This window comes from Anarrhichthys ocellatus, unplaced genomic scaffold (genome assembly GCF_004355925.1).
Source record: "Anarrhichthys ocellatus isolate YVR2014 unplaced genomic scaffold, GSC_Weel_1.0 scaffold3, whole genome shotgun sequence".
Classification (NCBI taxonomy): domain Eukaryota; kingdom Metazoa; phylum Chordata; class Actinopteri; order Perciformes; family Anarhichadidae; genus Anarrhichthys; species Anarrhichthys ocellatus.
Window position 1 is genome coordinate 2,165,301 of NW_022280033.1, and position 25,149 is coordinate 2,190,449.

The window sequence follows — 25,149 nt, forward strand, 5'->3', positions numbered from 1 at the left end:
ATATATGAAATCTCTTTAAAAGTTAAATTACAAAAAACAAACAAATCTGGTTTTAATTGTGGCAGAGACATGCAACAGAAATTTGACAAAGAGTGAATTAACTTGCTGTGTATGACACACTAAACTTAACCCTGTGCTTGTTGCTCTGTGTTCAGATATTTGGGTAATTTATTGCCTGCAGACAGAGATCAATGTGACTTTGGGCACGTAGGCACAAAAGAAAAATGACAAAAGAAAAATACAAAAAAACAAAACAATTAATTTGCATGCAAGTTCCCAAAAGGCTTAAAAGTAACATTTAAACGTTAAAGATCAGCTTTGTTTTTCTCAGTTGTACATTCTGTAGTCAGTTAACAATGATCAGTAATTCATTAGTCAGTGCTAATAGAGCAATTAGCAGAATAAGAGCCAAAGGACTACTTTTATCATCAGCTATGTTGCTCCTTCCACATGTATTTAACCATAGACACTGCTGTGCAGATGTGGCATGCTGTTTTAGACACTTATGAGACATTAGTCAACAGTACAAATATGTCTCTTAAACCACCCCGGCGTATGAATGAAACAACTTACGTACAGTATGTCCTTTTAAGTGCAATAAAGATGCCATTCTTGCTTTTTGCATGTGATTTTATGTAGTCTCTATTTACTGCAATGTAAACACATAGACGGAAATATGCTATGCTAAGAACAGGTATCTGAAACTCCAAAAGAAGCACAAAACCTAAACTGTGATTTCTTCAGAAAGTGCGAAATAGATATTGCAAAGCTGAAGTAAAGTGATAAAGTGCAGTGACCCATTTAAAGTTTTAACGGAGCTCCGACCTGAAAGAAGAACATTCTTGCCATTGACGTTTACAATGAGAAAAGTGGAAAAATGTTTTACAAAAAGATATAAAAAATATCAAACTGACATTTAGTGGTTGAGTGTCAACAAATGAAGGTAGAATAATAATGAGTGAGAAGAACATTGGTGTGATTGGTTGCACATTAAACAGACATCCTCCTTATCAATAACTGATCTGGTGTCATTTGCCAGTTTGATAAATATACATGAATCCATTTGAATGTACTTGAAGAACTCTTATTTATTCTCAATTACTGGGACATTTAGGTTGAAACTGCAACGTAATATGATTAACTTCTAATGGCCGCACTTGATAAGATCTAAATCCATGTGGAAGGTTGGATTGCTGCCATTCCCTTGATCTTCATGGAAGTCCGGGAAGCCAGTTTCTTTGTCCTTGGCAGGGCACTGAGCTTGAGGGTAATAGGAGGTGGCACACCTGACACACCGCCTTCACAAATTTTACAGATTACTTTCAAGCTTTGGTTAGCTCTGTCTCCAAGCTACATCTTATCTGAACCCTTTGCAAACTGAAATTCTAGATCCCCAGGCAAGAACGCCCTTGTGTTTCAAAGTCTATAGATTAAAGTCGACAGGGCCTGTGCAGCCCTGCTCCTTTCAACAATTTAACTTCCTTGACCTGTTGATTCATGTTAGGCATTGAAACATTTTATGCAGTATATTGTCACCTTGTTGCTTGCACTGGTGATACACCTGAGGTATTAGTCTATATGTGATGATTATAATTACAATAAAAGACTCACAACTAGAGAGCATCTTGCGATGGGATTACACCAACTATGACTCAAAATTTGTCTGATCCCTCTATTTTTAAATTTGACATTTTGGGAACTGGGCTCACTGTAAGATAAGGAAACCGATACCACTCCCATGTCCGTACAGTCAACCCAGTCGCCAGCATCGAATGTTGCCACTGTTTGTTTTTGCCAATCATGTAAACGTTAAATCTCAACATTTTTTAAACCAAACATGTTTCATATTAACTTTTTGTGAAACTGCATTCTGAATGACTTTCCCGTTTAGGCAACAAAACCAGGTTTAGGTTTAGTAAAAGATCATGTTTTGGGTTAAAATAACTTATTTTACTTTTTCACAAGACACGAACCACCAGTCTACTGGGTGAAAGTCCTGTGTTTGACCCATCCAAGCACCAAAACCGCTGAATTATGCAGACTTTAAACTCAAACTTATTTTTGATATGTCAAATGCGTAACCTGTGACAAATACGTTCCCTCACAATGTAACTGACAGCAGTTTTGTTGGATGGGAAACGGTAAATATGAGGCTATTGCCAGTTAGCTTAGCATAGCATATCATTTCCCAAAATATTGAACTATTGCTTTAAGTGCCGGTGAAGTGGAAGCACCAAAACAACTATGTTAAAGTGCGGATGAGATAAGAGACATCCTTCGTGGTTTTAAGGAATTAGCGTTGACTGTTGGTAGGAGATAGAAAGGGAACCGTGGTCTTTGGTGTCAGACCAATGAAATGCAGACCAAATGTAGTTTTTTTCTTTTATACTGATGGGAACAATGAGGCCAAATCAGGCATATCAGGCCAAGGACTGACTTGTCAATGACTTGGCATGAATTGTAATTATCTCTACTTCATGCAAACATGAGTCTCAAATACAGGATACAAATGTGCTGCTCCCACACAGTGATTTATCCACCTTGTGTATGTTAATGTGTTTATGATGGATTGAGAGTGTGTACAGTACATGGGTTTTGCTTCATTGTAAATTTAAATCATGCCCTTGGAGGAAAGATACTATTCATCCAATAAAGCTTCATGTCAGACCTGTGTAAATTACATAAGTAACTAACTGTATATGATAGAGATGTAAAAAACGGTTACAGCTAATTCATGCAGAGCGGCGCACAAATGCACGCATACACTCCCCCAAGGTAATGGAAGATGTGGATTTGACTGGCACTCAAATGAATGTGATGTTTTCCATGCCACTACTCCCAAACGCACATCTGGGAGAGATGCGATGACAAAGAGCGCTGGGAAGATGATGAATGACATCGCTGGCCAGCACCGAGCTCCCAAACCACTGAGCGATTGCTCACTCAAAGACCTGTGAGCCTGATGCAAGTGGCCAGGTGGAGACGGGAATACAACCTATTTCATGAAGCAGCTAAAAACTACTGGGGGGTGATAAACTCAATCATAGATCCTAGTGCTCTGAGGTGTAACGTGTACTGTACAGGCCTGATTTGGGTTCATTTTAAATTTTCGCTGCCTAAAGCACCAATCCAAGCTAAAAATCATTCTAAATTTGTGGCATCTAATGGTATTAGATGTCTAAGAAGATTACTTTAGAGGCTGGGTTTCTTGGTGCTGCTGTATCTCTATGCTGCTAGAAGCAACTGAAGATGGTCTTCATAATGACAAATATGAAGCCCAACTCTTTTTAGTCTTATTGTTTTTTAACCACAACAGGTTAAAGTTAATGCCACGTAATGCTGTCCTCCAAACATCAGTTCATGAATAAAATCAGATCACCCCGACTTACACACATTTATACATTCTCCAAGTGTATTTACATGTATGGCAGTCCTTCACTATAGGGCATTAACAATTCGAAAGTAAATCAAGATGGAAAAAGCAAAAACAGCAGTGGTCACCTCATGCATTTGCAGGTTGGTGTTAGGGACCCTCATCTTGGCGTCCAGGGCATTATGGGAATTAGCAGTGTAGTTTTTCAAACTGCGACTCTCCTTCAGGTGGGCCTGGAGCTTCTCTCTGCGCCTCCTAAAGAGAAGGAATAACAAAAAAAGGATGATGCTCAAGTGGAATTTTGACCGTCGACCATTGTCACCCCAACTACTGTGAATCATGTGTAGGTCTGCTGGTTTCTACCCCCAACCAATCAGTATATAATGTCAATGATTATTGAATCAGTAAGTGGTGTTTGTGGTAACACTGGCTTTAATAAGTATAAGGATAAAACATCTGGTACAATTACACCAGGGCAAAGTACGTTCCTCAGTTGCATTCAGTTTAGAGACCGTCACGTTAGGCTTTTCAAATTACTTCTAGTAAAACATTCATGAGTGTCATAATTATGTTTTGGAATCATCATTCCCACCAAATAAACCAGTTCTAACTTACAACTTTAATGTACTGCACTCTACTGGTGTGTGTAACACTCTCCTCCAATCACATGCGTAAATTCGTCCACAGATAATTTGTGTAGCCGGCCAATCAGGACGTGCCAAACCAAACAAGTGCTTACCTCACAGTATATAAGGCAACAATCACCAGTGCCTGTATCCTTTTTCTATTCAGCAAACGGCGATTTGCCCACTGACTGCCCATCTCCACGGATGGAGTTACCGCTTCAGGTACCTCGTCGTGAGAGCCCAACGGCTACCGGCTGAAGATGATTTAGCTTTTTAATCGGTTTAAAATTAGGTTGGAAGCTGGCTACTTGTGAAACAATCTGATCGTGAAAGTTGTCTCTCAACTCCAACTCCTGTCTCGCATCTGAAGTTAGTAATCGGATTGTAAACATTGGAGCTGCTCACTGTTTACAGTCCTGCTACGGAAAAGGAAGTCTTGGCCCGGATACCCGCTGGCTACCCCGGGAACCCCAAAATATAGCCACTTGCTCCAAGAACTGTCGTCAGACCGATAGCTGATGGGTTCCGAGATGAACAGTGAACATATCAGGCTATCTATCTATCTATAACTCATCAGCTGCAGTCTCCTCTTGGACAACAAACTTCGTTCCTAATTGCCGTAGATGCGATCGATTTAAAGACCCCTTTCCCGAGTCAGCTGGCTCCAATAGTGGTTCTGAGGGTTTCCAGGAACCTCAAACATAACAGCTTACAGTAGCTACAGCAAAAAAATAAATAGCAAGCATACAGGTTAAAATACAGAATAAAGCATTTTACTTTGTTTTTAATCTTCTACTCAATTAAATGTATGGGCCATTATCCTACTTTACTTTCTAAATATCCATACTACCCTGTGTCATTCTGATAAAGTACACCGCAGAAACTCTGCAGAATCTTTCAGACTCATCCACCGACACACTTTTATAAAATGAGTCAGAGGCCAAGGAGAATTGCATTCTTCCAGTCTCCTGCCCTTGGGGAGAGAGGAGAAGAAGAAAGTGAGCTATTGACCAAACAAAGGAGTTTTCTATCTATACCTCTCCTCCTTTTCTCCCAAAGCAGTGATACACAATCCCAGTATATATTGACTCCATTTAATGTATCCTGTGAAGATGTTTTAAGTCTAGACTCTTCATTCCTCAAATGTGTTTTCAGAAACATGGTTGAGAATGGCTTTGTAACGCTTGCAAAGACACCGACGGACTGAAGTCCCTCACTGGACGAGTAATTCGTTTGACCCTCATCATGCATTGAGGCAGACCTTACTCATGACAAGAGGTCTAGAGGTTTGAAATCTGATTCCTCACATTCATCTTAAACTCTTATTGATTGTGTTTCTGATCAGCGTACATTACGCGCTCTTAGTTGTTATGACACTCGTTACCCAAGCTTGCGCACGTAACCCTTTTATCACGTATTTGGACAGGGATGTGATGCAGTATTAACAAACAGCCTCACCATTATCTCCTCTAAAGCCTTGTTTATTTGATGCTTCACCATGTAAACGGGTAGGCTTGCTCTTTACGATAGAAGCTTATGCTGCACAGGTGTCCACATGTTACTGTGTAGTGAGCTCAACTTTTATGAAGGAGACTGTTGCTCTCTTCTCGTCACAGACCACCAGTTCACTTTTATGCTTTTATGAATTGTAATGGAATGTGTTGCCTACCTCTAACTGTTCCTTACCTGTCATTTATTTGCCATAATCATGGTATTACCTTCACCACACTGTATGTGACAGACAGTTATTGTAAATTTGGATTTTGCTGAATCCTTAAATACTGAGCTTCTTGTCAGAAACACAAAGAAATTGTGTTAACACAGTTCTAATCTCGTGGTGTCGGGTAGTAACAAGGGGCCCCAGTGCGCGCTACTCAATGTAAAGTGCTCCCGGGACACCCAAGGAATCTAATTTAGGGAGCTTTGCTACCTTCTCTTCCTGTTCTTTTCTCTCTTGTATTTTCTTGCTCGTCAGTCTTCGCAGATTTTGCACCTAAACTGCCCACCGTAGGCCAGCAGACACTTTACACAGCCAAAGTCATGCAAGTCACGGTGTTAGCCACCGCACGCTTCCCCTCCCGGCGAAGCAGGGCCGTCCGCGGGGAGGAAAAAACAAACAAAAGTACGAAACGTTCCCTCATCTCTGCCACCCTGGAGTCAATAATCAAACTTTAAGAACATACTGTACAGCCCCCAGTCAGTGGCACAGTAAACTATAAGCCGACTCCACACTTGAAGATTACAAGATGGCAGTGTTACTTTGACCGGCCTTTAGAGTTTCAGCAGTTTGTTCCAATTTTCAATTTGTTTTTATAACTTCTGACTTTAAATTCAGATTGTTTGGAGGTGAAATATTGACCCCTGGTTATTTGGAATGTGGCCAGGCATTACACTGTGCACCGATAAAGATCAACTGCTACAGCATTGTCTGGCTCAGTGTGAGAAAACCTCTGACTTTATCTTCATTCAGGTCACTCAGATTTGCATGAACACTTCCTCCCATTCTGTAAGCATCTTCTCCATTGAACAAGCTAGTTTCCTGACTCAATTACGGATTCATTGTCGTGCCTGTCCATCATGCCTTTATCCGATTATCTTGTTGTCAGCCTGCTCACTCACTCACATCATTATATTACAGAGGGAAGCCTATGGAATTACAGTGCCATCTATCACACACAACCTGTTATGCACCGGATGTTTGACCCATCCTGTTGAGAAAACAGCTATGCAAAGTTCTTGCAGCCATTCATATGCCAATTAACATGCACACACGGGGCATGCACTGAAAAAATATGCCAATAGAGAGAGAGAAGGACAGAAAGGAAAGAGAAAGAGAGCAGGAGCCACATGTGGTGACCTTTGGGTTATAATGGCCTATGAATATGTGTGTGTGCATAATGAGATTTACAAATTGTTGCAAATACCCGGTCTGGGATTTCGTTCAAGATGCCTCAACATGTTCCATCGTCCTTCACTAAATGAACAAAATGTCTCCTTGGGCATTTCGTCTGCCCACACCCATCTGGGCTTATTACCAAACACTTTAACATTATGCTTACTTTAGGACTTATGGCAGATTTCACCATAAATGTTGTCGTCTAAGCAAGTTTAAAAGTTTGAAAATCATTGGAGCAACTTTCAGTTCCAATGAAATGAAAGAAAACTGGTGGTTGGCATGATGTGAGATGTCAGTGCAACTAATTTACCTGCCGACATCTTCAAGAGAAAATCCAATATGGGACGTTTGTGCATAAACTTGAGTCCATCGAAGAGTTGGGTGAAAATGTAAAAATGACAGTGCGTGAACTTGTTGTGTCAAAGTTCATATCAACTTGTGTTTCCCCACATTTAGCCCTTACTCAAACCAGTGATCTCCGAGACACGTAACCCACACCTGAAATGTTGGTGGTAATTTGTTACTGCACAGGAAACGTGTGTGCACACCGCTACAGTAGGACATTTGGATAAAAGAATTGAATGTGTATGTCTGGAATTTGTTTAAAACAGACATGATTGTCTGATTACTTTTTTTTGCAATTTCACCACATCCTCCTTGGCGATTAACTGCACTTACATTGCATGAAACTGGAACTACGTCTTAACAGATAACTGTTACATTGACAAAAATAAACAGTTAAAAAAGACAGTATATCTGTGGGTATGTTTTTGTGTGTTCGTCCTCTCACTTGTTGCGGCAGTAGAGGGCCATGCACAGGGTTCCCAGGAGGCTGATTGCCATTGCGATGGATGTGATTGACAGCACCTGTCTCTTGTACACCTCTTTGCTCTCTGTAGGGACACAAAACAGAGGAAGGCATCACATTAATGTTCGAACAACACGCCGTTTGCATGATAAAGTCATAGATCACGTTCATATCTGTCAGCATCTGCATTAGTGTGTGTGTCTGTGTGTGTGTGTGTGTGTGTGAGAGAGACAAAGAGGACGACAGGAAGGAAGAAAAATCTGTGTGAGTATTCATAAATGTGTGTGCATCATATCTGTTGAGAGAGCACAGTCGATATTCACAGAGATGGAGTTAATACTAAATTAATTTGATACAGAAATTTCCCCATAACACGGTACTAAACACGTGTTTTGAGACTTGTACTTGCCCACTTTTAATTTCTAACATCGTTGTTTACGGCTCCCAAACAGCCATTTCAAATCATCAAACAGTCAGTTGCGGGGCAACAACTCTCCGGAGCTTTTTTTTGTATCTGCCTGCAGATTCTGTGCTGTATTAGTGTAATTAATTTTGTGATAAATAAACCAAATTGAAATAAAATAACAACTCAGAACCCATTTACGACACGCAAACACCTATTTCCAATTCTCCAGCATCACCTGCTATTCTTAGTTACCGCACAGCCTTTCAGCTCATTTTATCAGCTTCACAACATCGAGTAATAGTCCAATAGACGCCAGTCGCTTTTGAAATGGATGCCACATGTAATGGAGCTTGAATACACGGAGACAAGAGGAGTTATGGCACGGACGGACGCCATTAGCGGAGAAAAATGAAAGCTGTCTTGTTTGCTACGAACAAGTAAATCATAGTCACCTTCACATACATTAATAGGCGATCAATCAAGTTTTATTTAGTGATGCTCAGACCTTGGAGGAGCACGAAGATGACACAAGGTGTTGGCTTTTTTACATTGAGGTGATTGAGACAAATTTTTACTGCGGCTGGGTTTGAATGGCCACTTCAATAGAAAAAAGATAAAGTTCTTTACAGCCGCCTCCTCGGTGCGTAAGCTCAGAAAATCACTGCGAGGAGCTGCAGAATACAAACGCAACCGTCTGAGCTACAAGGCTACACAACTGCGTCTTGCTCAAGGGCATCCTGACAGCAGCCAGCGAGGGAGAGTGTTACTAATTCACGAGCACATCAAGATTTTCAAGCCTGGCTGGGAATTCAAACCGAGGATCTCTCAGCACAGGCTCACCGCTGTAGCCTTTGAGCTACTGATGCCCACACAGATATTGCATAACCAATCATACATGCAGGATGTCATTCATAATCCCCGAAATAACCGATGCAACAGAGTCTTTTAGTGTGTTGTCAGTGCATCTTTTTCCTCTCCTCTGTGGCCCTGTTTCTCTCCCTCCATCCATGTATAAGTTATGTTCAGAGCCGACGTTGTTTTGATGCCGCTAATCAGACTGAGTCATCACTTTGGCTTATTGGCTATAATTATATCATTAGAGGAAGCTGGGGGCTGTCCTACGGGTGCACACTGACGTCAGTTACAGGGAAGGCAGAGAGACAGACGGACAGAGCGACAGAGAGAGGGATGAGGAAGCATAAACAAGAGAAATGAGGAGGGATGAGATATGGATGCAGGATGTTGTTGGATGTTTTCCCTCCTGATGCAGATTTGTTTATGAATTCAATTCTTTTAATTGTATATTGTATGTTGCAGCTTCCTATATTAAGTTAAAATCCAACCTCACTGAGAAATTAAATCCCTAAGATAAAGTATGATAATACATTACAAGCTGGTTATGTGTCCCTATAAGTGGCCATTGTTTGCTTTAAGTTAAGTAAAACAAATATTGTCAAATGAATGCAAGAACAAGCACACATAGTCTCAGTGAGTGACCAGCAATTATGAAGCATTATGATACTTGATCTTATAAGTCATATACATTATAAAATGTTTTATAATGCATTAGAAGTACGTTTGTGATGCATTATCGACATGTGCGTCAGAAAAAGTATTACTGAAGGTTTTCATCCACATGTTTTTAAGTTTCTATTTGAAATGGAAAAATACATCTTTCAGAAAAACAGTTTTTTATGGCTGCTGAAGTGACAGAGAACTTTATGGGATGGAAACCAATGTTTTAAAAGGTGTTTTCAATGGAAGAAAGAGACAAGAAGTGAAAAAATTTATTTGAAATTCTAATTTGGGATGACTTCATCTCGCCTCGTCTGCAAAGCTGATCTGAATGTGCAGACACGCAGACACATGCGTCAGCTCACGTACACACAAACGAAAATAAGTTTAGAGTTCAAAAGTTCAGTTTATCACCAAGGGTCAGACTTTCATGTTATATATGCAGGCAGCACGCTTGCTGTGAGGCCAATCATGAATATGTTGCCGAGGTCAAGCAGTGCTTCAGCCTCCCTCCTACGTCCTTGTTTGGACGCACCTATTGTATGCACAGACAGACACACTCTCGAGATGTGAATAAATCATGCGGGTCGAGAGAGGGGAAGCATGTTCACGTTCCATCTGCGGAGACGCGAGGTCACATCTTCTCTTTATTTCCACTTCAAACCTCCGGTTCTGCCCCGCAGGTCGCTTATTTACAGCAACGTTACAGAACAAGGAGATTCATATTTTACACTAAAGGTGGCAGCAGCAGTTCTAGAGGCGTTGGTGTGACCTTTTTGGACTGTATTTGTGGTCCTATACATTCTGAATGTGTTTACAGCTGCCATGTTTCTATACAGGTGAGCTGGCTAGAAAGAGAGCAATCATTAAGTGATGGAGCAGGTGGGGAAATAGACTAGCCTCGCTAATGAAGATCAAAGCGTTTATTGCCTTTTGTGTCATATTAATGACTCGTATTGCCTGATAGAATACCCAGACATAAAAATAGTACTTGCTAAAGTGCTGATACAACACGTGTCTAATATGTCTAATCCATGTATCGCTGATAAGCCAAATAAATCTCTCTTTCTGACAAGAGCGCTACAGTCGTCCATCTGTTAGACTGTGTTAAAGGGTCAGTTCAACCAAGTTTCAAGAAAAAAGCATCTTGCAGACATTTTGGGGTTTTATTTGCTCAGCTTTTAAAACATGTGTGTCTGCTGGATTAGTACAGAAGAAAGACTAGCAAAGACGTTTCTGATTTGTTCGTGTGTTTCGATGATATTGCGCGGTTAAAGTTACTGTCTGGTAGCTTTTTATTTGTTGTATGTTTTGTACGTTAGGAAATTATGATAATTGTCCAAATCCCAGTTTATTTTATTTATTATAAATTCACTTTAACACGTGTCACATCGCCCCGGAAAAGAGGCACAAATTAGCGTGTCCACCTAGGTGTCATGTTTCCATCAGCGCCTCTCAGAGCTGGAGCCGATAAATACCCGTGACTACTGCAGAGTCATCTGTCCCGGGAATGACTGCCGATCAAAACCGTTCCCTCTTAAGACAAAAGCCACATGTTAGTGGGTTTTTTGTAAATGGGCTTTATGGTAGAGAGAAATAGATGCTGACAGCACAGACACAGATGCACACACATGGACATATACAGAGGGGACTAAAGTCTGGCGACTGGCTGATGTGGCGGTTTGCCTCTGAGCCCTGGTGGGAGGGCTTAAGTCTGCATGGTGCGCTTCATGAGATATAAACACAAACAGAGCACACCAACAAAGCACTTGGCAGTGCTTCGGCCCATCTTTCTCCATCATTTTCAGCTTCATTTGTATTAGAGTTTGTGACTTTGACCCTGAAATCGAGGCTCCCACTCTGACATTGTTCCATTAGGCTTCGACATGCATCAACAAATTAAAAAATGATTTTGGATTCTCCATCGGAGCACCATTAGGATATGTCATGTCGTTCCCTTTATTAGCAGTGCCATGATTGTGAGTCATTCCAGGATTTGCGTCTAATGTTTTGGACATATGGACAAGTCACACTGCTGGCAGGCACTGACACGGAAATGTCTGTTGCAGATATTAGGTTATGGTTTATTAAATTGTGTTGCATTTGTACAATTATGTATTAAACTGTGGCCTCTAGTTTGAGGGCAGTAAAATGTAATGTTTGGTGGCAGCGTGTTGGAATTGGTTCAAGGTTGACATGGTGGCAGAAGTTGGATGAATGATGGTAAAGGACTGAATGCTACACAAACAAATCCCAGAGGCACATGTGCTATTGATGGATAGAACCGTAATCACGGATGTGATTTCAGATCAATAAGGTTTCAGGTTCTGTTAAATGTGCCGCCTCCAGACGGATCAAATATCATCAACCTGAGGCGCAGCTCACTGCTGCATGAACATCAAATCTGCAGAAAACACAATAGTTATAATAAAGCTCATTTCCGCAAGATTAATGACTCATAATTACATGTGCAATTAATCAAATAGTAATTAGTAACCTGTAGCATTTGCAGACCTCCCTGGCTGTCATTTGGGTTCACACAGGATATCTTAGGGGAAGTAACTGCTTCCTTGTCATTCGTTTTCCTATGAAAGTCCCTCCACACGTGTCAATTTTCCCCTAATTACATAGATACAGTATTTTCAAAATAAACATCTGCCTGCACAGGTTTAGGCAAAAAAACTACTTGGTTAATATTGCTGTTTTGGTTAAAATAACTATACAGAATCAAGTTATTGAAGTAAACAAGTTACGTGACAAATCAATGTTGACTTCTCGCAGGGTATTAACGGACTCCTGGGTGAAGGATTGGTTTTTGTTTGTCCAATCCGCTCGCCCTGAAGGGTTATTAACAGTCTTTTTACTTCCTAGTTCACTATTCGTGGATTGATTTTGTGGGATATCTACAAATTACATCGCATTATTTATCGTAGGTATATCTAAAAATGTTCAGGCCTGGCGTCATAGTCGTATATTTATCTACAGGGACATAGAAAGTTTACAGTTGTAATGATTTACAGTCACATAATGCAGAACTACTTTCTTATTTTGTATTATTTATTGAACAATATTCAGTATTCCTCGTGTCTGTATCGTATATCAGGGCCAGGAGCAGCCGGGATTGACAGGGATGGATGAAAGAGATAGGATGACATAACCGGAGAGGAGAGGAGGGATCAGAGGACGCAGACGGAGAGAGGATTCTCCAGCGATTGCCTCACAGCCCTGAGCATTAGACTTTTCACGTGAGCGCAGTGCAGACTGCTGATGGCGGATAAAACCTGTATTTATGCAGGGCTGCCGTGCTACAGTAAGCATGCTCTCTTGTCTGGTCACGGTCCTTTCCTTTATTACCCGGATGGCTTTATTCACCTATTACCATACTGAATATATTGAAGTGACTGGGGCTTTTGTTTTCGATGGTTCATTTATTTTTTTCTCATCTTCTTTGATATTCTCTCTTCCACCTGTAGCAGGTTCACTGCTGCTGCTGCGTGGCCTCCTCAGGTTTCTGGTCATCTGAGGTGAACTAAAGCTGTTTGGTGGTTTAGGCTGAAACACAAGTGGTATCAACGCTTTGCTGTCTTGGCCACTGGACTGTGCAAACCACCTCATTCTAACTTTTTTAGTCTGTACATGACAAATTGCCTTATGTCCCAGTGTGTGTTCTATATTGTGTGTTCTATAGTATGAAAATTGTACAGCACTGTGGTCGATATGTGTTATATTGTATACTCAAAAATGGGAAAATTAGAGCTTTGGCAATTTCTTAGAAGTCAATGACTATGGCTCACAAAACAAAAACAAATCTTTTTTATACAACCAGGTGAAAATTAGTTCATCAATCTGGTTTTACCAAAAACTGAAAAACTAATAGAAATGTTAAAACTCCTCGTTAGTTTCATTTAAATGCTCTGGACCTACTTCTGTTACTCTACACTTGTTCACGAAGAAATGCATTTTATGTTTCTGGCAGCAGCCGTATAGTTGAAAAGAACAAAGCTGCACCTCCAGGAATTCAAAACTCATTCACAGAAAATCTCAGGAAAAAAACTAAACAACAAAGAAATTGTGATGCTTGAAATTGAAAGGTGATTTCTGAGAAGACACCAGAGTGATTTCTTTCTTCCCTTCCTGTTACTCATCTCCTCTCTCTTCTTTGACTTTGAGCAGAAAACGCCTAATATTTTGCAGTTTCAGTCCCTAAGTTGTCAAATTCAACCCGTTCTCTCTCCCAACTCATCGAATACTGATGCTGGTCTGATACTGACACACCGAGGCACCGTTTAGCTAAACAAACAAACTTTCATTCAGGGGACTTATTTTACCAAAGTTTTGTTACAAAACTTACGTACCTAACTTAACGCCACATACAAAAGTAACGTAACAAACATACCTATTTTAACCCCACCCGTGACCTTTACCTGAACCTAACCAAGTACTTTTGTTGCTTAAATCTAAACAAGTAAACCTACAGAACTAATTAAACCTACATTGGAGGTTTATTTTGAAAAGACACTATGCATGTTTTGAAAACTGGCACATTGTCCGTGGCACGTCCATGAGTGAGGCAAGAAGGTTATCTGCAACATCATAGTTTGGGAGTGTGTTGTCAAAAGTGCAGAGTAAAAATGGAAACTTTCTCTACCTCGCCTCACACGTAAAAGACAACTGAATGACATAAATGCTAACTCCTATCACTGCTGTCCAAGGTATATATATGTCTTAGTTGTCCACTAACTGTAGCTCCCTTCATCTTTACTCTCATTTGCCAAACTGCCTCCATCCGGCACAAACACACCTTCCACCATCCGGGTAGAAAATGAAAATCAACACGACTTAAAATCATTTCCGCCCAAAAAAAAAAGAAAAGCTGGCTGTAACACTTTGCTCTAACATTGATTTACAGCCAGGTGGAACATTGGCAGTCAGAGCTCAGTGATCTCTGATGGAAAGGAAATATTGATGGCCACATGACTGACTAGATACAGTAAAATGTCCCCCCCCCCCCTTTTTGCCAAGCTACATAAAAGATGTATAAAGAGGAAGGCAGGATCCAAGAATTCTTGAATATAATCTCTGTTCTATTAAGCCGTGTGTGGGTGATGGCCTGGGTGGAGAGATCTCAACCTTCAGACACATTTCTAATTTAAGCCTGAGAAACTGACTCTGTAGGAGTCTCTATAAATCATGCATATGGCTACGGGTTGTCTGTGGGAAATAACTCCCATGGGATTAGACTGAGCATTTAGTTTAAAGCCAATATCAAAATAGTTTGTGCACATACAGCATATGTCTTGGTTTCTCAGTATTAGGTACACTGTACAGTCTTTTGAAATACAATGCACCTGCTCTGCCATTAAGTCTGCTTCCATGATGCTTAGAGTGTAAATCAATGTATCGGTTCATACGATATCTTACAAAAAGTGCGTTCTCCTCCAAAACACACGTCAATTTCCGCTTGTTACATGCATACAGTCTTTGCATACAAAATAAACTTCTGTCTTCACGGGAAACAACTCAGTTAGGTCTAAGTGGCAACAAAACCACTTATTAGGAAAAGATCGTCGTTTGCGTTACAATAACTGCCGTTACTGAAGCACACAAGTTACATGACAAATGAATCAACATCCGTGTTTGTCGGACCCATCCACCGCCTAGAGTGGGCTTCTGCAGTCTTTATACTTCCTTGTTCGTGAGTACGTGGATAACATACAAATTATACCAGCCTGTGTAAGTAGCCAGTAGAAACATCTCTGAATGTAATGTTGTCCAGTACAACGCCTTTAATTATGCTCTTAATAATAAACACATCACATCACTGAAATTTGAACAATATGAGCTTTGTAAAGATATATTTCATGCTAGGTCTGTTGTACTGGTCTACAACGCATCTGCCAGACTTCTAACCCACACCAAATCCTGGCACCACATCACTCCAGTCCTAAAAGACTACTAAACTACACCATCCTGGTCTTCACCTCCAAGGCCCTTCAAACCAGCATTAAATTGAGATTCTTTCAAAACCAGTTAAAAGTTCCCCACAGTAACTTTCCTGCAGAGGTCTGATTTAAATAAAGATGAATCGCGTTTATACGGCCAACATTTTAAAGGATAATTCCACCTCATTACAACTCGGGTCTTATTTCTTTAGTTCTAGTCATCATTTTATGATCGCTGCTAAGAACTGTGAACGCGGTGACATTGCAATAAGGAAGAAGAAACTGGAGACGAAACATGAGCAGTCAGATGATCAGACAGAGGCTTAGCCAGATTAACTGAAGTACTTTATTTTCAGGTAAAAGAGAAACTCATCCACATATAATGTCAGTGGTATAAGGCCCCATTGCAGGAGTAAACTGTGAACGAAAACTAGAGCATGATGGATGAAAGTTAAACCAGAAAGTCTTGAAAACTGTGGTTGGGTAATCATTTTACAATTTGTACTCTTTTTCACTTCCAAATAAGTTTGTCGAACTCAAAGGTTGCTGACCTGTCTTGATTATGGTGTTTGTTTTCTGCACTATCTGACTCATATTTGTCTTTTTTCCAGATCTCACAGTTAATGTTATTGTTAGTTTTACCGATAAGAGTGACCAAAACTATAAAAAAATGAATCACAGAATTGTCCTTTAAAACCTCAGTTTACAAAACAAATGGAGCGCTACATTGGTTTAGGCAGAACACTGATGTTGTGCTGCATTAGCAGTAACGACAGCTTTATTGATGATTAACAAGTTGCTGATTTATCAGTTGATTGGCTACCATCTGACTAATCTACGCTGGACTTCATTTCCGCCTACTGATGCGTTTATTAAAGGAGGATTTGTTCTCCCAGCAGAATCCTGGTTCCAGCTTTGATTTTTTTAGAGCTCTCTCCACAAGCAGAGCTTAATCTTATCCAAGCCAAATCTAACTGTTTGACCATTTACTATAAATTGTCCGATCCTTGATATTAGTGTCTGACTAAAATAATGTAAATCTGTGGGAGACAACGGTCCTCCCAAATAACGACATGGCATCAGTTGCTACAAACAGAAATGGTTGCAGGAAGAAATGATCCAACATTTATAAAATCTTTATCCATCACTTTTCTTTTCCAAGTAACCCACTTTCTACAGTGTGTATTTAATTGTATTGTATATTGTTTCAGTGGATTGCGATGTAAGCCTTACAATTTTTTTTTTTTACAGCTTCCACAGCCACAGATGCTGACGAGCCAGGGTTGAGTGTGGGAGGTGCTTATATATCTGTGCGCTGCTTAACACAATGCCGGGGAAGACATTGGCAGGACTAGAGATGTTAGCTAAGAAAATGTGGCAGCCTGAACAATGTAACAGAGGTATAAAACCTCTCACTGATTATAAATGGGAAAAAACCCTGCAAGATAGCTCTGTGGAAAAGATCATCTGTCACTAACCAAGTTTGCATAGTCTCAGCAAGTTTCCTGAACCCCCCCCCCCCAAACGAAACCCCTATTATTTGTTTCACTGCAAATGCAGAACAGAAAAAAGAAGCATGTCACTGCTTGGTCCTGTGCATTTTTTTTTTTTTACTTTGAGAATGTAGAAGCAGTTACGTCAAACCAGTGGGAGGCCATTTCCACATTGTTTTTTCCAAACTGTCTGTGTGGAAAGGGCCCAAATTCTACCGAGGGGCTCTAGTTAACAACAAGCCTCCATGTCGTTAACTGGCTCTCCTCAGCTGTGATGCCCGACGAGGAGGAGCCGCTGGCATGCGTCCTGCACAGCCTCGCAGGCGTGTGCATGGGACGCACACAAACGTCCAACACACAGCCACTGGAAGAAACTCGAACTCGCAAAAACGAAGGACTTCAGAAACACACTTTTGAACATGTGCCATGCATGTGCACGTGCGCTAATGAGGTGTGCGTTTGGGCAAAAGAGCCAACACCATAAAACCCTCCCTCACTGTACCCCGCCCGCCACTCTGTTCTCTCTGTTTCCAAGGAGACTGCAGCACATTGGAATTCGGGAGAGACACTTCACGAGCAATTGTGAGCGAAAGAAAGTGAAGGAGAGCGAGAGAGAGAAAGAAAGCATTAAGACAGCGACGGTGCAGAAAATAATGATATATAATTACATATGTGTATGGAGAGGGATGAAGACAGTAAGTAATAGTTAAACCACTGCAGAGCATGAGGTTGTGAATATGAGGTTGTGAATGAGCATACAGATGCTGTTTGTTTCCACGTCAAATGATATAATGATGCCATATGTGATGAGGCACGTCATGGACGGTGCATGTACTGTATGTAAGCAATCACGCGGCGCAGCGTCTATCCAATATGAAGCCCTGTGACGTTTACAGTCGTGACTCATGCAGATTTGAGACAAGAAAAGCTTCCTTACCCATAAACTCGATGCCCAAGTGATCTGTTGTTTCAAACGGGTGGTGGAAGGGGAGAGAGAGGGGGAGGGAGAGAGAGAGAAAAACAAGTTATTATTAAGAATAGTGTGCGTTAGCAGTGTGTCACAGCGGATAGCCAGATCATCACTGGCTTGTTCTTTCATGTAAACTGCTGTATCGGTATTGTATCCGCTGTCACATGGAGTCAGAAGGCACATGCTAGTAATATTACAAGAAATGACACATATACACATACACACACACACAGACACGCGCTTGATCCACTGTATTTGTGAGGACCCCCAGTAATAATATTGCATTCCCTAATCCTAATCCCTACCTGACCTAAACCGGAATACTATACTTCTCTTTCAGGAAAAAGGAGATGTTTCACAACAGAGATTTCAAATAGTCATGCACAAATCAAATTTTGGCCACATTGGAATCAAAGTCTGATAACATTTTGGGGGTTTGTTTGTTCATGCTGCTGGGTCACTGTCAGTCAAATTGGATCAAAACACACCCACACAGTCCTGTTGAATCGCAGTTGATAATTTAAGTCATAAACTCTCAATATATAATACCGAAAAGTGTTTAGAAAAAAGTGTTCTAGAGAAATGGAAAGTGTCAAAATCAGAGCTTCTTTTTTTTATTTCAGTGTCAAAACCTGGGGCCTACGTTACCCACAATGCAACGTGACTTCATGTTTTGCTAGTAGTCCACTCTAAAAGCCTAAAACACAAGGTGGTCCTCACAAAGATAGAAGTATAAGAGTACACACACAGCACAACGCTCCATGTCCTCCATGCCTGAACAGCATCATTTTGAGAGCTTGTGTGCATTCTGCCGTGTAAAACATATAAGGGAACAAGAGGTCAGAGGTCATTTTAGTCTAATAAGCAGCTCGCATTTTAACACTTGAGCCACAATTATATTTTTGTAGCAGTTTTACAGCCAATAACTTAAAGTGGTAGAGTGTAGTTGCTAGGTTTCTGCTGTTAAAATAAACATCTAACATAATTATGCAAATTTGACCATTGTAGGTCAATGTGGTGCAATTCCATTCATGCAAAAAATGAAGACCTTCCAGGTTAAACATTGTTTTATTATTTCTTTATTATTTTGCGACTACAGTACTGAATGAGGGAAATTTGTCGTCATTGTTTCGTCACTAAAAATCTGCGTCTGGCTTTAATAAAAAGAGAAAGAAAGAATGAAACAATTTAATTTAAATGCAGCTTTGAAGAGCTGCAGTTTTAAAACATAATCATCGCTAGAGTGACTTGGATCCCCTTGGCCCTAAAGGACAAGAAATATAACTCTCACTGACAGTAAGAAAATAATCTAGAGGAAGTGCTGATGTCAGTGGTGTCACCGCTGGCTTTTACAGCACTGACAGTGACTTTATCTCCTGAGTGGTCCTGCCCTACATCTTAGAGTGGGTGAGCTAGTCTTTCTAATGCGAAAAGCTGTGTCCAATCTGCCCCCAATCTTATCTGGCAATGTTAGCCTGGATGTAAGCGGATCATTTTTCACTTTACCAATGACCCAAAGACCTCACTCCACTGCCTTCTTGATTTCTCCCTTCAAAAACACCTGGGATGTGGGACAGGAGAAGATGCTACTCTCACATGAAAGCTTTTAGGAAAAAATCTAATTTCAGGTTTTTACAAATATTTGTCAACCACTGACAATTTGATTTGAGCCCTCAAAGGAAGTCCACAATGTGTCATATTTAAAACAATGTGGAACATCAACATATCGACGGCTGAAGACGAAACCACTTGGATGGTTTTTAAACATAACATTCCTCCAAAAAATAATAAATCCAACATTGCACAAAGCAAACCAATGAAACCAAGAGCGTAGAACTTCAGGGAAGACTAAAAACTAACACAATAATAAAAATCTGAGAAAAGACAATGTAGTCTAATCCCACAAGTAATTAATACTTGTTTGTATGGAGCTAAATGCCACGCCTTTTATTTGATATGTACATAAAACAGCAGAATAAAGTGAAGAATAAACCAGGGCAGCTTTGTTTTAGTCAAAAAAAGAAAAAGAAATCCCCCCCTTTAATATGTGATTGTTAGTTTACCTAAAAAGAGATTTTGTTGCCTCAACCTAACTTCCTCTGAAGACATTAGTTTATTTTGAAAAGATACTATGCATGTAACGTGTGTCACAACGACCACAACTGACATTGGAGGGGTAAGTAGAGCACTGTAGTTTGAAACGTAAGGCCGCTGACCAAGCATCGGTATTTGACGAGCTGGCAGTGAGATTGTGATGGTCCTTAGTGTGTCGGTTAGCATGCTCAATTTAGTCGATATGTCTGCAACACAAAATGTGACTTTGACATAACTTTGACACTGTAACCTCTTCACATCCTGTTAATGTTTTAAAATCATGGCCATATCTTACACATTGCACCTTTAAACCTGAAATACTAAAGCAAAACTTCAAATATTAGATGTAGTTGCCTCTTGTTTGTTATGGAATTTGTCAAGAAACATGGGTACCTGTTTGCAGGAACTAGGAGTTTCCTTTTTAAAGTACCATCCTTTGTCTTCATTTGCTGTATAGTTATGTTTATAATAACAACACAACTGCATGTATATGTGTAGCCTCTGTGACCCCGCTGACCTCGACAGAGCCAAAGGAAAACGCCAGTGTTATCTGTCCTGTGACATTCTGCAGTTTTGCAGCCCTTTGGGTAGAGCTATAAGTGCTGCTATACTGCAAGGGTTAGAAACTCAATTTCCCATGGAGCTCAATGAGTAGAGCCCAGCACTAAAGCTGCCAAGGTTAGGGATTTCATTTTCTGTGTAGCTTGGTGGGTAGAACATATATCAGCACCAGTACTGTCAGGATATGAGCTTCAGCTCCCATTGGGGCCACCCATACTCAAGATGTATGCACTCCTGCTACTGTAAACCACTTTAGATGGAAGAGCCCACCAAGTGTCATATGTTTAATACGCTCTGTGGAAACTGACGGCCTTTGAATCATTAGGTTGGAGGACAGATACCACTGGAGATGCCACATCTGAGTCCAAAAACAGGCTGGAAACTTTCCAACACTGGGAGATACATCCTCACAAAAAAAGGTTTACTAAAGAGAGGCACACAATGAGGAAGCTAGAGTTCTGACTCATGATAATGTTGAGGTGAAAGACATCAGCATTAGCATTTGCCGCTGATAACCTGGGCTGATAACCTGGGCTCAATTCTGATAGCATACAAACAATATTTACTCTAAGAGGGAGGTTTCCCTGAGCAGCGGTGGAAGAAGTATTTAGACCATTTACCAAATACTATAATAACAGTAATAAGTCCTGCATTCAAATACTTCAACCCACAGAACTTTATTCTGAAATGCCAGAGGAGATCTTTGTTTTTGAAGATACTAAATATATCATATATCATCTGAATTATTATGGAAATTAGTATAAATGATGCACAAGAAATCGAGAATACTTCCATTTGATGAACTAGTGCAATCACAAAAACAGTCTTACGTCTTGCACTTCAATTTTTCACTTTGTGTGAACACAATGACAAAGTAGCTGCAATCAAGCTGGAACATGCAGATAATATAAGTGACACACTTAAAACGAATGGAATAAGAACGCTTTATAACGTCATTTGTTATTATTACTGACATGTGCAGTGTCCGTTCGGGGTGTGGCCATTTGGGGCGCGTACCCTTTAAATCATCGAGAACCGCTCATCGCCTCCAGGAAGGTGAAAAAGAGTTTAGTTATAATGTTGGTATCCAGCATCCAGCAGCAAAAGTGAACTGCAGTCAATGAGCCGCGGCCGGTAAAGGCCCACTGTGGATGACACGCTCGAGTCTTCAGGTAATAATCATGTATACGATGTATTCTAGTTCAGTGCTGTTACCGCTGCTGTATATCTGACATAAAGGGACAGTAAAGCCCACTGAAATGTCCCTGAAACCTCCAATCCTTCTCATTTGCAATCTTCTTGGCAAATGAATGACGGACCAAACAGGAACTCAGATGGAGGAACTAAGCAATCCAATGTGGCATTTTACATGAAAAGAGATACCCCGTACTGTGTGTGTGTTCTACTCTGCAGCATGAAGAGGAGGCAGGTGTGGGTGGCAGGGAGTCCTGTCACCGTATACTTCCCCTCCCTGTGGACCCACACATGGTGATGGAGATAGGCTGGGTATATGTGTCTCTGTGTGTGTGTGTGTGTGTTCTCCCTGCTGACTTCCACCTCTGGAGTGAGCCTCACAGTTTGCCTGCAGGATCCAGAACTTAGAATCCACCCAGTCCACCGAGCTGACGATGGAAACGGAGCTGATTCTGTCTAATATCCGGCAACCTCACAACGACGAATTAGCTGACCTCCACTGGCTGATTTGCAGACTACACTCATTTGAGAACGCTTCTGTATGTTTTAAATGTTGCCTTGAGTATATAATTATGAAACTACATGCACCATGATGCATCACAGTTATCAAGTTGTCAAACCTTGTTAATTTAGTGAAATCCTTACATTCTTTTAACCTCGAGGTAAGAACATGAACTACACCGACGAGTCCTTCATTCCTGACTGAAACGCGTGTGTGTGGTTCTCACTGCCAGCTGGGTGTCTATTCTTCTGTGGTAAAGGCTGCAGTCACGGTTGGGGCCTTGCTGCTGTGTTAAATATAATATTTCAAAAGTAACCGTATTGTATGAACGCAGAGCAAGACATGAAGGTGAGTGAAAGAAAGAGATGACAGCTTATGAATAGAGAGAGAAACTCAAAATGAACCCTTTCAGACTCACTAATCATCTTCTGATGAATGCGAACGCTGATGAAAGCGCTGACGCTGTCTGACTGAACAGCAGTCATCAACATGATTGATTATCTTTTAATTGACGGATTGAGGCTGGTATCTCTGGGACTTACCAATACTGCTGCTGATTAATGTCGTTTCCATCAAGAAGGAAAATGTCAGCCTCAGTTGCTGATTATGTTTCTTTGGCACAATGAATTACATGTGGTGTGCTGCAAGGCTTAGTGCTCGCCTCGGGATATTCTGTTAGTCGCTCTACTTTTGTCTCTTCTGGGGACAAGAGGCTTTGTTTCTGGGGCTTCCGGTGTAGCCAGCGGATATCCGGGCAAAGTCTTTCTTTTCCGTGCGCTGCTCGTTGTCCGATTAAAAAACTTGAGACGAGAGACTAGAGATGGAGTTGATGGAGTTGAGAGATGATGCATACAACCGGTTTGTTTCACGAGTAGCCAGTTTACAAACTAAGTTCAAACCAATAAAAAGCTAAATCATCATCAGACGATAGCGGTGGGTTCAGAGATTGCATTCAGGCCGATGCGTTTCGCCTCTTTTGCTCTCCGCATGGACTGTTTACTTGCATTCAACCTAAACCTCCTTGGACATGATTATTACTGCTCGGACTACAAACGGACACCAGACACGCCTCCGATGTCTTGTCTTGTCCTGTTGCCTCAGGATTCTGCATGTGAATCTGTTTATAGAGAATAGGTGTCATGCATACAAGTACTCAGCCACTATTGGGAAATTATACACCAATGAAAAGCATATATTCATTATATTAAATACATTGCAAACAATAACCATCGTCTTCCATCCGAAACATTATACTGTAAATACAGTTGGATAAAAACAAAGCAAGTCTTGTGTAATCCAACTAGAACGAATAAGCAGATACTGTATGTAGGACATTTTAAATTATAGCCATGACATCATCATACAAAGAGCGAATAAACCCAAAATAGTCTTCAGTCTCTTGGGAGCCTCATTTGATAACATTAAAAACTCAGCATCCGACCGTTTTCACCTCAATTCACTCTTTGCATGCTGCACTCAATAAGATGTTTCTACTTTACAGATTCTCCTGTGTTCGCCTTGTTTAATACAGATAATGTTGTGCCCTGCAACACACACACAAGCTTCATCTCTTTGACATCCCTCCGTCAGATAAAAAAGAAATTATTCTACAGATGGGCACGAGGGAGTGATTGCATCATGTTCACATCTCAGACTGGCTGTTGGCTTCGCTCACCATGTGTCCAGAACAGAGAATACGCCGCATGCTATTTCCAATTAGTGCCTGGCACTCTTTGGAGAGCGGGAAAATAAATGTATATTTTGACAGATGGCGGATCTGAAGGAGCGGAGGGGGAAACTAAATGAGCGCCTGGCATTGTCCACCGTTCAGCCTTGATGAAATTCAATATGGATAAGTCACGCAATCACGTGATGCAACGGAGCGTCTGGGTGTCAAACTTTGTCTCTCTTCTGCTCTGCATTACAAACGGTTTTGTTGTTTACGAGGTTTTTGTAGGCGAATCGATCACAGCTTGTTTTTGTGAAGTGAAGTAAACGGAAATGTGACAACAAGCACTTAATACTGTTGCTATTATCAATACCAGCAGCATTTGTATTTAGCAGTCATAATATGAATGGACTTTAACACCAAAAGGCTTATTTGTATGTAGTAAGAAGCAAAACAATGCATTTCAAACATTTATCTGATCCCACTGACAATGCTGCAATGACTGCTGCCTCGAGGTTTTGCACCCTGCGGATAAAATCCCTAATTTTACCCTCGTTTGCAAACATAAGACATGCACACAACTGTCAGCAGCTAAGACAATAATAGCATTCAGCCCAAAAGTGGTTTAGCTGTTGTTTGAATTGCTCTCCTAAAAAGTGTCACGCCTGTCCTGAGCTGAGAGCAGCATCCTAGCACGCCACGGCCTGACAGACTAATGCCTGCGTGTGCAGCGCACAACCGTGTGTTTAAAGGAAACACAAACTATCAATTTGTCTCTGTCTTCGTTGAATTCGAATGGCATCTTTCGCTGACCCCTGTCATCATTTCATCATTTGCTCTCTCTCGCCTTTGTTTTACCACCTTTTTATTTTTGTTTTTTTGCCCGCAGTAGTTGTTATGGCAACAAGGTATCGGTATCTTTCTGACCCGACAGAAGCTCTTTCGTCTGAGCTGCCTGCTCTGCATCCGTAAATCAGACAACAGGCCCGGGGAGGATGATCTACTCACGGCTTACTTTACTACTTAGAGAGAGAGAGAGACAGAGAGACAGACAGAGAGAGAGAGAGAGAGAGAGAGAGAGAGAGAGAGAGAGAGAGAGA

At 40.9% G+C, this 25,149-nt stretch overlaps 1 protein-coding gene across 2 annotated transcripts in view; it reads right to left on the minus strand.

The window, feature by feature from the left end:
- The window catches only part of nrg3a (neuregulin 3a), a 301,861-nt gene that overhangs the window by 15,835 nt on the left and 260,877 nt on the right, over positions 1 to 25,149 (minus strand). For both annotated transcript variants that reach the window (XM_031879261.1, XM_031879250.1), the window contains 3 exons: positions 17,997 to 18,020; positions 7,686 to 7,788; positions 3,502 to 3,628 (listed from right to left, as the gene is read on the minus strand). In XM_031879261.1, the coding sequence (XP_031735121.1) occupies positions 3,502 to 3,628; positions 7,686 to 7,788; positions 17,997 to 18,020 (254 nt within the window). The remainder of the gene's footprint in view (positions 1 to 3,501; positions 3,629 to 7,685; positions 7,789 to 17,996; positions 18,021 to 25,149) is intronic.